Source organism: Salvelinus fontinalis, chromosome 19 (genome assembly GCF_029448725.1).
Source record: "Salvelinus fontinalis isolate EN_2023a chromosome 19, ASM2944872v1, whole genome shotgun sequence".
In the NCBI taxonomy this organism is placed as follows: domain Eukaryota; kingdom Metazoa; phylum Chordata; class Actinopteri; order Salmoniformes; family Salmonidae; genus Salvelinus; species Salvelinus fontinalis.
The window spans coordinates 10,645,258-10,658,405 of record NC_074683.1 but is presented as its reverse complement, the minus strand read 5'-3'; the positions used below and the strand labels follow the sequence as shown (position 1 = coordinate 10,658,405).

Here is a 13,148-nt window from a genome sequence, read left to right as displayed (position 1 = left end):
TAGGAACCATATAAAGGAAAAACATGCGTCCCTCCTTCCTGAAACTCTCCTGAAGTATTACACCCAGACAGACTTGGCAAGTGTTTGTGCTCCCTAAGCAGACATCTGAGATTCTCTCTTGCGTAGGCCGATTTCTGAAATACCTACCAACAGGCTCCCCTGGATTTCAAAGTGAATGCCTTTCTTGGGATCGGGTTGTCCTGCACTGGGCGCGGGAGCCATTTATAATAGTTGGTGGCAGCATCACAACTCATCCAGGTTAAATTCAACACAGAGCTCGCTAGCTTCCCGACTGTGAAACGTAGGCCTGCCAGGAAAGATTAATACATAGTGCCTTCAGAAAGTATTCATACCCCTTGACTTAACCCACATTGTTGTTAAAGCCTGATTTTTTTTCTTTTTTTTCTCTCACCTATCTACACACAATACCCCATAATGACCAAGTGCAAACATATTTTTAGAAATGTATTCAAATTGATTAAAAGTGAAATACAGAAATATCTCGTTTACATAAGTATTCACACCCCTGAGTCAATACATGTTAGAAACACCTTTGGCTGTGATTTATAGCTGTGAGTCTTTTTTTGGGTATGTCTCTATGAGCTTCGCACACCTGGATTGCAAAATATTTGCTCATTATTCTTTAAAGAATTCTTCAAGCTCGGTCAAGACAGCCATTTTCAAGTCTTGCCATAGATTTTCAAGCTGATTTTAAATCAACTTTAACTAGGCCACTCGAACATTCAATGTCGTCTTGGTAAGCAACTTCAGTGTATATTTGGCCTTGTGTTTTAGTGTGTCTAGCTGAAAGGTGAATTTGTCTCCCAGTGTCTGGTGAAAAGCAGACTGACCAGGTTTTCCTCTAGGATTTTGCCTGTGCTTAGCTCCATTCCAGTTATTTTTTTATCCTGAATAACTCCCCTGTCCTTAAGGATTACAAGCATACCCATAACATGGTGAAGCCACCACTATGCTTGAAAATATGGAGTGTGCTACTCAGTAATGTGTTGTATTGGATTTTTACAAGGCATTGGAAAACCTTGGTCTTCGTGGTTGAATCTATTTGAAATTCACTGCTTGACTGATGGACCTTACAGATAATTGTTTGTGTGGGGTACAGAGATGAGGTACTCATTCAAAAATCATGTTAAACACTTATTGGTATTGATTGTTATGTTTTGTGACTTGTCAAACACATTTTTTGCACTTATTTAGGCTTGCCATTACAAAGGGGTTGAATTCTTATGGACTCAAGGCATTTCAGCTTTTCATTTTAAATTTATTTGTAAAAAAATTCTAAAAACATAATTCCACTTTGACATTTCTCGGGGATTGTGTGTGTAGGCCAGTGACACAATCTCAATTTAATCTATTTTAAATTCAAGCTGTAACACAACAAAATGTGGAAAAGGTCAAAGGGTGTGAATACTTTCTGAAGGCACTCTATGATAAAGAAAGATATTTTGCCATTGTATCAAAATTTACCTCCGTGAGGTGTCTTTTTATGCCTCTGCATATTTGTTTTTATGAGCGATTTTACAGCAAGCATATTTGTTTGCTTAATATGAATGAACGTCAACGGGACATTAAGAACTGTAAAATACTATGCTTTATTGGAGTATTGGTTGAACAAAGACATGCATTGGCAGGACAGAACAGCAGCATCTGGTAAGATCCGTAGGGGTGGGGTTTGTCTGTTTGTGAACAAAGACTGGTGCACAATCTGTAATATTAAGGAAGACTCAAGGTTCTGCTCACCTGAGTTATACCTCATGATAAGCTGTAGACCATACTATTTACCAAGAGTTTTCGTCGATATTTTGTGGCCTGCTGGAGGTCATTTTGCAGGGCTCTGGCAGTGCACCTCCTTGCACAAAGGCGGAGGTAGCGGTCCTGCTGCTGGGTTGTTGCCCTCCTACGGCCTCCTCCACGTCTCCTGATGTACTGGCCTGTCTCCTGGTAGCGCCTGCATGCTCTGGACACTACGCTGACAGACACAGCAAACCTTTTTGCCACAGTTCGCATTGATGTGCCATCCTGGATGAACTGCACTACCTGAGCCACTTGTGTGGGTTGTAGACTCCGTCTCATGCTACCACTAGAGTGAGAGCACCGCCAGCATTCAAAAGTGACCAAAACATCAGCCAGGAAGCATAGGAACTGAGAAGTGGTCTGTGGTCACCACCTGCAGAATCACTCCTGTTTTGGGGGGTGTCTTGCTAATTGCCTATAATTTCCACCTTTTGTCTATTCCATTTGCACAACAGCATGTGACATTTATTGTCAATCAGTGTTGCTTCCTAAGTGGACAGTTTGATTTCACAGAAGTGTGATTGACTTGGAGTTACATTGTGTTGTTTAAGTGTTCCCTTTATTTTTTTGAGCAGTGTATATATATATACTTCCACACATCACATACGCTGCTGCTACTGTCTTATGTATCCTGTCACTTTACCTCTACATATCTACCTCAATTTCCCCATTCCCCTGCGCATTGACTCCGTACTGGTACCTCATGTATATAGCCAAGCTGTCATTGCTCATTGTGTTTTATTACTTGTTCAAATGTTTTTATATATTTACAGTACCGGTCAAAAGTTTGAAGACCTACTCATTTCAGGGTTTTTCTTAATTCTTTTACTATTTTCTAAATTGTAGAATAATAGTGAAGATATCAACACTTTGAAATAACACATATCGAATCATGTAGTAACCAAAAAAGTGTTAAACAAATCAAAATATGTTTTGAGATTCTTCAAAGTAGCCACCCTTTGCCTTGATGACAGCATTGCACACTCTTGGTATTCTCTCAACCAGCTTCATGAGGTAGTCACCTGGAAAGCATTTCAATTAACAGGTGTGCCTTGTTAAAAGTTAATTTGTGGAATTTCCTTCCTTAATGTGTTTGAGCCAATCAGTTGTTGTGACAAGGTAGGGGTAGTATACAGAAGATAGCCCTATTTGGTAAAATACCAAGTCCATATTATGGCAAGAACAGCTCAAATAAGCAAAGAGAAACAACAGTCCATTACTTTTAAGACGTGAAGGTCAGTCAATCCGGAACATTTCAAGAACTTTGAAAGTTTCTTCAAGTGCAGTCGCAAAAACGATCAAGCAATATGATGAAACTGGCACTCATGAGGACCGCCACAGGAAAGGCAGACCCAGAGTCACCTCTGCTGCAGAGGATAAGTTCAATAGAGTTACCAGCCTCAGAAATTGCTGCCCAAATTCAGAGTTCAGGTAAGACAAATCTCAACATCAACTGTGGGACAGAGTGAATCAGGCCTTCATGGTCGAATTGCTGCACTGAAGTAGTACACAGCGTTGTACGAGATCTTCAGTTTCTTGGAATTTTTCTCGCATGAAATAGCCTTCATTTCTCAGAACAAGAATAGACTGACGAGTTTCAGAAGAAAGGTTTTTGTTTCTGGCCATTTTTAGCCTGTAATCGATCCCACAAATGCTGACTCCAGATACTCAACTAGTTTAAAGAAGGCCAGTTGTATTGCTTCTTTAATCAGCACAACAGTTTCAGCTGTCCTAACATAATTGCAAAAGGGTTTTCTAATGATCAATTAGCCTTTTAAAATGAAATACTTGAAATATTAGCTAACACAATGTGCCAATGGAACACAGGAGTGATGGTTTCTGTTAATGGGCCTCTGTAGATATTCCATTAAAAATCTGCCGTTTCCAGCTACAATAGTCATTAACAATGTCTACACTGTATTTCTGATCAATTTCATGTTATTATATTGGACAAAAAATGTGCTTTTCATAAACAAGGACATTTCAAAGTGACTCCAAACTTTTGAACGGTTGTGTAATTTTTGCATTGTTGGGAAGTAAGTGTTTCACTGTTATACTACACCTGTTTATAAAACGTGACCATTCAGAATTGATTTGAAGGAATACACTCTCTTAGTCCCTTGACTTGATATGAAAATGGATTTACACATGTCCTGCATGGTAAACGTCTTCTAATGACCGTTCTTTCATTATCTTTTCCCCAACACGGCCCTGCTTTACCTTGGCAGCAAAAGAGTGTATCCTGCTCTGTGTAAGATAAACTATTTTTGCTGGGAGTGGATTGTGTTTAGGTGTTCCTCAAGTGTGACACATGTTCCTCTCTCTTCCCCCATCAGACAAGCCCATGCCATACGCCCGCTCTTCCTTTGAGAATGGCCTGGCCCAACTCACAGTCCAGGGCGCCCTGCCAGAGGACGAGGGCCAGTACACCTGTGTCGCTGAGAACATCCATGGGAGAGCCGTGTGTACTGCCAAAGTCATCATCAAAGGTGGGCCTGGGAGCCTCTACAGAGACCATATGTATTACGTTTCTCAGGCAGCGTTTACACAGGCAGCCGAATTCTATTTTTTTCTTCACTAATTGGTCTTTTAACCAATCAGATCATTTGCCTATAATTGGGCAAAAGATCAGAATTGGACTGCCTGTGTAAACGCTACCTCAGAGTAGGAGTGCTAGGATCAGCTCCCCTCTGTCCATGTAAGCGTATTCATTGTCATCTAAAAGGCTAAACTGATCTAGATCAGCACCCGTACTCTGAGACGCTTGATACATCCAGCCCCAGATGTGTTTCTTTATCCTTTGCATCTTTGAGAAGACGTTTAATCTGTGATTGATGTATCATATTTCCCAGAGGACTACCCCAATAGAGCACATCATATGCATGTAATTATTTCTCAATATGATGCTTATTACTTGTACTTTTGTAGTTCTGCTATTAGTCCCCGAAGCCCTATAATTTGTAATATATTCAGATTTTATGACTTTGGCTTTGAAAAGTCTGCAGTGCTAAAATTAGGGGAATGGCCAATGAATGTTATTTTGATACATTTAAATTTGACGTTTTTGAAAATATAAACACGTTTTGTTTTTGCTAAATTGAGAATGCGCTCAATTCATGAGATAGGGAAAATGCTTATTTTTTTCAGAATGAGTATTTGACTGTTTGCTAAAGCCCTGAAATGTCTCTCTTGTGAGTACTTTGAGCCTCTTTGAAGCAGTGATACTTTAAGATAATAGCTATTTAGGGCTCCGATGTAGCATTTAAGGAAACATCTGCTCTCTCTGTTCCAGCATGCATTTTGTCTTTGTCCCAAATGGCACCCTATTTCCTTAAGTAGTGCACTACTTTTGACCATGGCCCTGATCAAAAGCAGCGCACTATATAAGCAATTGGGGACCATTTGGGATGAAATCCTTGTCTATCAGCACACACCGGGCTTCAAGGTGGAGGTTCAGCTATTTGTTTCGCTGGGGTAAACATCTGAAATACCATCATTTTCCCAGGGGCACACTCCAACATTCAAACATAATTTACAAACAAAGCAGTGTGTTTAGTGAGTCCGCCAGATCAGAGGCAGTAGGAATGACCAGGGATGTTTGGTTGATAAGTGTGTGAAATAGACTATTTTCCTGTCCTGCTAAGCATTCAAAATGTAACGAGTACTTTTGGGTGTCAAGGAAAATGTATGGAATAAAAAGTACAATATTTTCTTAAGGAATGTAGTGAAGTAAAAGTTGTCAAATTGAAATGGTAAAGTACAGATACCCCAAAAAACTACTTAAGTAGTACTTTAAAGTATTTTTACTTAAGTAAATTACACCACTAGTCAAAGGTAGTGCACTATAAAGAGAATATGGTGCCATTTGGAATGCTGGCTGAGGCAGCAGTGAAGCAGGGCTGTTTAAGCAACAGTGCTGATGGAAACATGCTGGAGATGCCTTGGATCTCCCTCTGGCATGCTGGATATGCATACAGACAGTGGGCTGTGTTTATGACAAGCCTGCCTCCCTGTCTGTTGGGTCCTGACGTCCACAGGGTTAGAACCATTTCGGTTTATGAACTTGGGGGGGAGGGAGGGGGGTTGACTACGTAAAACCAAACGCCATACATGGTGTGCATGAATCAAGGAGCGAGGGCCAAAAAGTTCCCGTTGGTCTCTCGTTCTCTCTCTCCCTCTCTCTCTCGTTCTCTCTCTCACAGCGATGCTGGCCTGTTTTGGTGCACAGACTACCACGCTGTAACAGCATGAAGCGAACCCATGCACATGCGCAGATATTATGTATGACTGTGAGAGCAAGGTCTTGAGTCTCGCTCATCTTAATATCTGCGGTGCTGTTCGTCTAGCTGAGTCTACCTTTAATGTACTAAAGTGTAATGATGAGTCAAGTAATTTGATTTTGGACTCCCAAAGACCTTGGCAGGAACGTCGTCCCTATGGTTGTCTTTAATGAGATTATTCTAGTGTTTGCATATTCAGGGAATGTTCCTTGCATGTTTGCCAAGAACATCACAATATGGGGAGCTGACTACGTAGAACCAACACAATACATGCTGGTAATGTTCAGGATGTGTCTAGTATTCATGGTTTGCATTCCAAATGGCACCATATTCCCTATGTAGTACAGTACTTTTTAAAAGGGCCCATAGGGCTCTGGTCAAAGGTAGTGCCCGCTATAGTGCACTAAATAGGAAAAACGATGCCATTTGGGATGCAGACCCCATCAGAGATGGTGGAGAAAGCAAGACACCCCACTCCCTTATTTTTTTCTTACACAGATGGAACCTTGACCATTTTTTCCCCAATGGTAAACTGCCTAAGTTAATTTATCCACCATATTTTATAGCGTTGCTTTGTGCTCCAGATGGCAAGTCCATATAAGGATCAGGTGTACTCGTGACGTTCTGCTCCATAGCTTCTGGAAGTGTTCAGACAGTGGCTGCTGCAGCACCTATGTATGCTTGGCTACCAATGTCATTAAGAACATAAACAGTTTTCCACAGATTCTTTGGTATGGGTTCTACAGTATTTTAGGTTTCAGATATCCTGCGGTAGACTGCCAGACAGCTAATTTCCTGATGTAGGAAAGCTGTTGCTCTCTCCCAGAAGGTTATCTTTTTCTGAACGAGCAGAGACTCCCAAGAGACGCACAGGGAGTTTGTTAACATCAGCATGTTCCTCATTGTTTTTCTAAATCACCATGAATGTGTCCCAAATGGCTCCCTATATAGTCCACTACTTTTGACCATGGGTCATAAGTAGTCCACTATATGGGGTGCTATTTGGGATGTATTTTAAGAGATCTACTCCTGCCTCTATATTTAGTACTCCAGGAATCCATGTTGAGGTAATATTTATTTACATGACTGTGAAGGAAAGACCTTCACTTGGAGTAGACTCTCTTAATATAGCATATTTAACCGTGAAGCAAGTAATGTTATGTCTTTGACTGGAATGGAAAATGAACAGAAAGACAAACTCCCAATAGCCTGCACTGATTGACGTTTGCACACACCCAACTGCTAATTGTCATAGTGATGAAACGAAGGCTTTCGTCGTCTTGTTAATAGGTTGTTGGTTGTTTAATTTCACACTGGGTGGACTGACATTATTAGCTAATGATATTAGCTGATGAATGAATGTCTTTTTAACCTGTGTCAGAAGTGTTTGGAGAGTCCTCCAAGCAAGGTAATGTTTTTGCTGCTAATGGTTTTTACTTGCTCTGCAGTTTTAAAATAATTGAAGTATTTTTTTTACGTCTATCTGTTGTTTTAAGCCTTTTGACTGTTAGAGTAGGCCAGCTCTCTCACGATGACCGTCAACTGTCGCTGGTTCCCTTGGCTTAGTGTGCTGTTCAGTGAGTTACTCATGTTCCTGTTCTGTAAAAAGTAACCCTGCAAATGTTACATTTCAGCGAAGAACAGTGCCAAGAGGACGGACCCTCCAAATGCAGCCGACACCAAGAAGCCATCGGCCCCTGTATTTCTCAGAGGTCTGAAGGATCTAAAAGTCATGGACGGTAGCCAAGTCATCATGACCGTGGAGGTGACGGGTAAGAGAAGGCCTCTCGGGTCCTATTCATTAGGCACCAAACGAAAGAAAACTAACAGGAGAGGGACTACCTGGACAAGTCCAATAAGAAGTGCTTTTTTCCCCTCTGTTAAAAGAGAACAGCTTTACTTTGAAAAACATTTTGCTGTGGTGCACCCCAATGAATACAACCCTGGTGGGTGTCTCGTTTTAACCCTCATTCCCATTAATCAGAATGGAAAATTCAGCGTGTGTGTTTTCAGCGACTGTTTGCTTTAGACGCTGGTATTTCCTGCTTGGCCCCCCAGAGATACTTGTTTGGTTTTCGGGTGTTTTCTGCATTTCCATTTCCTTCCAATGTGTGACCTGAGGGGATGGATTGACTCTGAGTATTATCACTTATTATTATTATTACGTAATCTTCATTATCCCCCTGAGGTTGTTCGCATGGGGGAGGAGTCGCTAGTAATACGTCATATGATTTACATTATTCTAGACCTAGTCTTTTTAATGTAAATAGTGATGGAGCACGAGGGTCTCTCTCTTTATTTTCATATAAAGGTTTATAATTGCATTAAAGCACGTGCATTTTATTTTGATCATGCCTTTGTGAAAAATGCATCCAATTATGCAAGACAACTGTATATCATTGAGTGTGTTATGTAATACAACCCGTCATAACGGCCTGTTACTATAGGGCACAATTTAAAGTGATAGTTCACCCAAAGTTAGAAAATTATTTTAGTTTCCTTACCACGTAAGCTGTCTGTGGACAAGGTGAGACTATGCTTTGGTTTTGTTTACCTGTCCACTGTCCAAATGCTTACTTTTTTGCATCAAAATCAGCGTTTCCTATCAAAATCAGGGTCAGGGTCATTTCTAAATTTCAGAATTCAATCCGTGAATTTGAATTAGAGGAAGTAGAACCAATTCAAAGAAATTCGACTAACATATGAAACGTAAGTCTCATTCTTTTGGCAAATATTTTTGCCAAAAGCATCTCCCACCTCTTACTTAACCAATAAGGCCCGAGGGGGTGTGGTATATGGCCAATATACCCTGGTTAAGGGCTGTTCTTACGCATGATGCAACACGGACTGCCTGGACACAGCTTTTAGCCGGGGTATATTGTCCATGTCACAAACCCCCGAGGTGGCTTATTGCTATTATAAACAAGTTACCAACATAATTAGAAAAGTACAAATAAATGTTTTGTCATACACGTGGTATACGGTCTGATATACAGTACCATGGCTGTCAGCCAATCAGCATTCAGGGCTCGAACCATCCAGTTTGTAATATAAAAAAAAAGATACCATTTCAAATATTAGTTTGATTATAACTCAATGTTGAACAGTCTTTTTGTTTGAGTTTTTGCTTTGAGATGTAGGGTCAAAGATGGTGGATTAATGAAGACATCCCATAAAGGCCATTTACCAACTTTTTGTTGTTGTCAGAGTTCAGTTCTACTTAAAGTAAAGAATCATTCATTTTGAATGTTATATTGAATTTGTGCATCTCTGAGTGATGTTCTATCGATTTCAAGGGGTAATTTCGTTTTCATGTGTATCTGAGCTATTCGGCTTTCAAGCAGGCAGAAATACAGCCGGGAAATGACCCTGGGAATTGATAGAACATCGCTCGGAGATGCACAAATACAATCTAACATTCAAAATGGGTGAATCTTTCATTTTAAAGGGGTGGCTCTCCCATAGGCAATAATCGATAGTAGCTGAGCTGGTCTTTGGTTCATGGACTGTATATGAACCAGAAAAAAAGTGTTAAAATAAACAATGGCTTAATTTCATTGAATTAAATTATACTTTTAGTTCCAATTCTGCGTCCTGTGTGTGGCCAATTTGAATTGGAATGATAGACTTACTTGCAACTCCATTCTGAATTTACCTCAACCCTGGTCCAAATCATCTTAGTCACTTCATTGATCTACACAATCCATTTTAGACACTTTGAAATGATGTGGACATGAAACACGAGGTTTAATGTGACCTTTTATGGTCTTAGGGAATCCTCATCCAGAGATTGTGTGGCTCCACAATGGGAAGGAGATCCAGGAGTCGGAGGACTTCCACTTTGAGCGGAAGGGGAACCAATGCAGTCTGTTCATCCAGGAAGTCTTCCCTGAGGACACTGGGAAATACACCTGTGAGGCATGGAACAAAGTAGGGGAGGTTCGCTCTGAGGTCTCACTCACTGTACAAGGTAGGCTAACAGCCTAGCTAACTCCACTTGAGATAGCTCGGTGTGTCAGGTGAAATTGTATGTATTAAACTGTAGCAGATGCTTATGCCTAGGGTTACAAAATTCAGGTAACTTTACCAGCATTTTGCAACACTGTTCATGCCATAATGACCTGTTGGTTATCCATGTCTGTCTTCCAGAGCCCCAGGACGGGGTCCAGCCCTGGTTCATCACAAAGCTCAAGCCCACCACCGCCTACCTGGGCCAGAATGTCCTGCTGTCCTGTGCCATCGCTGGGGACCCCTTCCCCCAGTGGAGCTGGATTAAGCAGGGCCAGGTGGTGACCACTGACCTGGACTATGAGATACTGCAGAAGGAGGATGTGGTGTCCCTGCTCATTAGACGAGTCCGGTCCCACCACGCCGGGGACTACGAGATCAGCCTGAGGTAGGCTTCTACATCCCAACTGGCACCCTATTCCCTATGAAGTGCACTACTTTTGACTAGATGACATGGGGTGCACTTCATAGGGAATAGGGTGCCATTTGGGACATAGTGGAGGACTCCTTATACAGTAGATGACTCACTTCTGTAGTATCTGGAGAAGGAGCTGTTTTTGTTGCAACACAGTAACAATGTCATTTACAGTATAACGTACTATAAGATACTACTACTTGTCCACCTCAGACATCATATGGAACATTTGAATGTTTCACTTTACATCTGTTTTGTTATGCTTTGATTGGTTATTATATTATATGGGTTAGGGTTACATATTTAAAAGTCATGTTAAGGTAATCTAAAACTGCCATCACTGAGACACAAGCCCTCTTCTTGATGCTGTCCCTTTTTAGAGGAATTTGGTCTGAAAGGACCAGTTATAGTCAATTAAAACTCTCCCCCTCCCCAGTTTTCCATTCCTTTTCTCATTCTCTCTTCTAGGAACAAAGTGGGTGACTGCAGTTGTGTTGCCACTCTGGTGGTCAGTGAGGGTGCAGTGGTGTCCAGTGGAGAGCACCAAACGTATGTAACTAACTAGCCTACTGCTTCATTGTCGAGGTCCCTCAACCTGGGCTATTTTTGCCTTCCCTTCTCCCCCTCCCCAGACCCCAGTTTCAAATCCGCTTAATCCCTGAATATAACCAAATAAATAGTTTACAGTACCTCCTCCAGCTGTGCCATTGTTCAAAGCCTGGGGGCTGGGGCCCTGTTCAGGGTGCATGCCCCCCGTTCAGGGTGCTTGCCCTTATAAGGCTACTGAAGTCATCTCTGATGTAACATGTTGAGTTGTGGTTCCCCCCCAATTAACTAGTGGAGGCTGAGCCAGCCGGGGCTTTTAAACAACCCCTGTTTTTTTCCTCTTCCACACCTCGCTCTCTCTGTGCTGCTGCAGCCCTGAGCCTTGTCAGCGTGTGGGAGGAGTGGATGGGACAGTGCGAGGCAGAGCACCACCAAGCAGCAGCATTAGCAGCAGCTCCATTCCGCAGCAGGGGTCAGAAGAGCCAAGCACAGCCCGGGGACTCCTGAAGAGGCGCGTGGAGACCAAGGAGCACCGCGAGGACCAGATCCGCCTGCAGGAGGCTGAGCAGCGCGACTTCCGCACGGTGCTGGGCAGGAAAGTCACCACCAAGAGCGTCTCCGAGGAGGACTTGAAGGAGATCACGGCGGAACAGATGGACTTCAGGGGCCAGCTCCAGCCCAGAGGGGGCAAGCCCAAGACACTGTCTGAAGATGAGAGGAAGGTCAACGCTCCCACGCAGGTGGACTTTAGAGATGTCCTGGGGAAAAAAGGGGGCACCACCGCCACCTCCCCGAAACCAGGTACTGCTCCTACTGAGAAAGGAGAGCCTACAGATTTCAAATCGGTTCTGGCCAACAAGAAGAATCAGACGAACTTGGAGAAGAATGGGGAGGGCCCTGCTCCAGAAGCAGCAACACCGAAAGTCCCTGCTGCCACTGAGAAGGAGAAGAATGCCATCAACTGCGTGGCAGGTGGGATTATTGATAAGAGTAACAACATTGGAAAGGAGCCTTCGTTCAGTCAGAAGCTGAGTGATATGAGCGTGGTGGACGGGGCTTGCCTGAGGCTACATTGCCAAGTGACCTGTGACCCCCCAGCTATTACCTGGACTCTAGACGGGAAGGTCATCAAGCCCTCCAAGTTCATCAAGCTGTCCAACGAAGGTAAGTATGTGGCCCACTACTAGGCCGACCATGTCTGCGTGCCAAATGGCACCCTATTAGGTTTTGATAGTAGGGAATTTGAGACACATCCCATTTCATTCATGTGTTTGCGGAGTGTTGGCTTCTAATATTATAAAGTAGTGTGTCTGACAGACAGTGATGTGACTGAGTTTCCCCTCTTGCACCGCTGCATTCGATATGGGATATGATGGAAACGTATCCCTTTACATAGAGGGAGTTGATGTTATCATAGTGATGAATTGTTTTGTTCTGGGTGCTTGTAATTGTCTCCTTGTAGAAAGCCCCACATATTTACAAGGTGGTATGAATCGAATGTAGAGTAAGAATGGCAAAAGGATTCCCTGCTTCTGGGCTCCTGGGGGTCCCTGGCACACCGACAACGCAGACGTCGTGTTTGTCCAAATGGCACCCTTTTCCCTAAATAGTGCACTACATAGGGAATGAGGTGTAATTTGGGACGCGTTCGTCCATAATCACTGCTCTGTTATTTCAGGCAGTTTGATGTGTTGATGCAGATGCCTGATACTCTGGCTATCTTGAACCAGTATTTGTCAGTCCAGTTAGAGTGCATTTGTATGGGGATAACAGTTAGTCCAGAGTTTAGGCAGGGGGTACGGGTTGCTCTGGGCCCCATAGCTTGATGATGACAACAGCGAGTTACATGTCTGTTATTGAGTGCAACCGAATGACGCCCCGGTCCAGAGCTATGGGTAAGGGCTAATTAACAAGACGATCAATGGGCAGCAGCAAAGTAACATAACTAGGTACACTGCTCAACCACCAGTTATTATGTCCTGTGAAACAGCCCCAGATCCCAACCGTCACACAGCCAAGTCAGGGCCTCTTATAATGGAATCATGTATAGGTGACCCCCAGGTCATTTTTATTCTCCTTTTAGTGTC

The 13,148-nt window shown here is 42.7% G+C and overlaps 1 protein-coding gene across 3 annotated transcripts in view; it reads left to right on the top strand.

Moving 5' to 3' along the window:
• Positions 1-13,148, top strand: part of LOC129816350 (myosin light chain kinase, smooth muscle-like) — an 89,339-nt gene that overhangs the window by 44,871 nt on the left and 31,320 nt on the right. For all 3 annotated transcript variants that reach the window (XM_055870745.1, XM_055870744.1, XM_055870741.1), the window contains 6 exons: positions 4,149-4,301; positions 7,727-7,864; positions 9,865-10,062; positions 10,242-10,488; positions 10,984-11,064; positions 11,435-12,225. In XM_055870745.1, the coding sequence (XP_055726720.1) occupies positions 4,149-4,301; positions 7,727-7,864; positions 9,865-10,062; positions 10,242-10,488; positions 10,984-11,064; positions 11,435-12,225 (1,608 nt within the window). The remainder of the gene's footprint in view (positions 1-4,148; positions 4,302-7,726; positions 7,865-9,864; positions 10,063-10,241; positions 10,489-10,983; positions 11,065-11,434; positions 12,226-13,148) is intronic.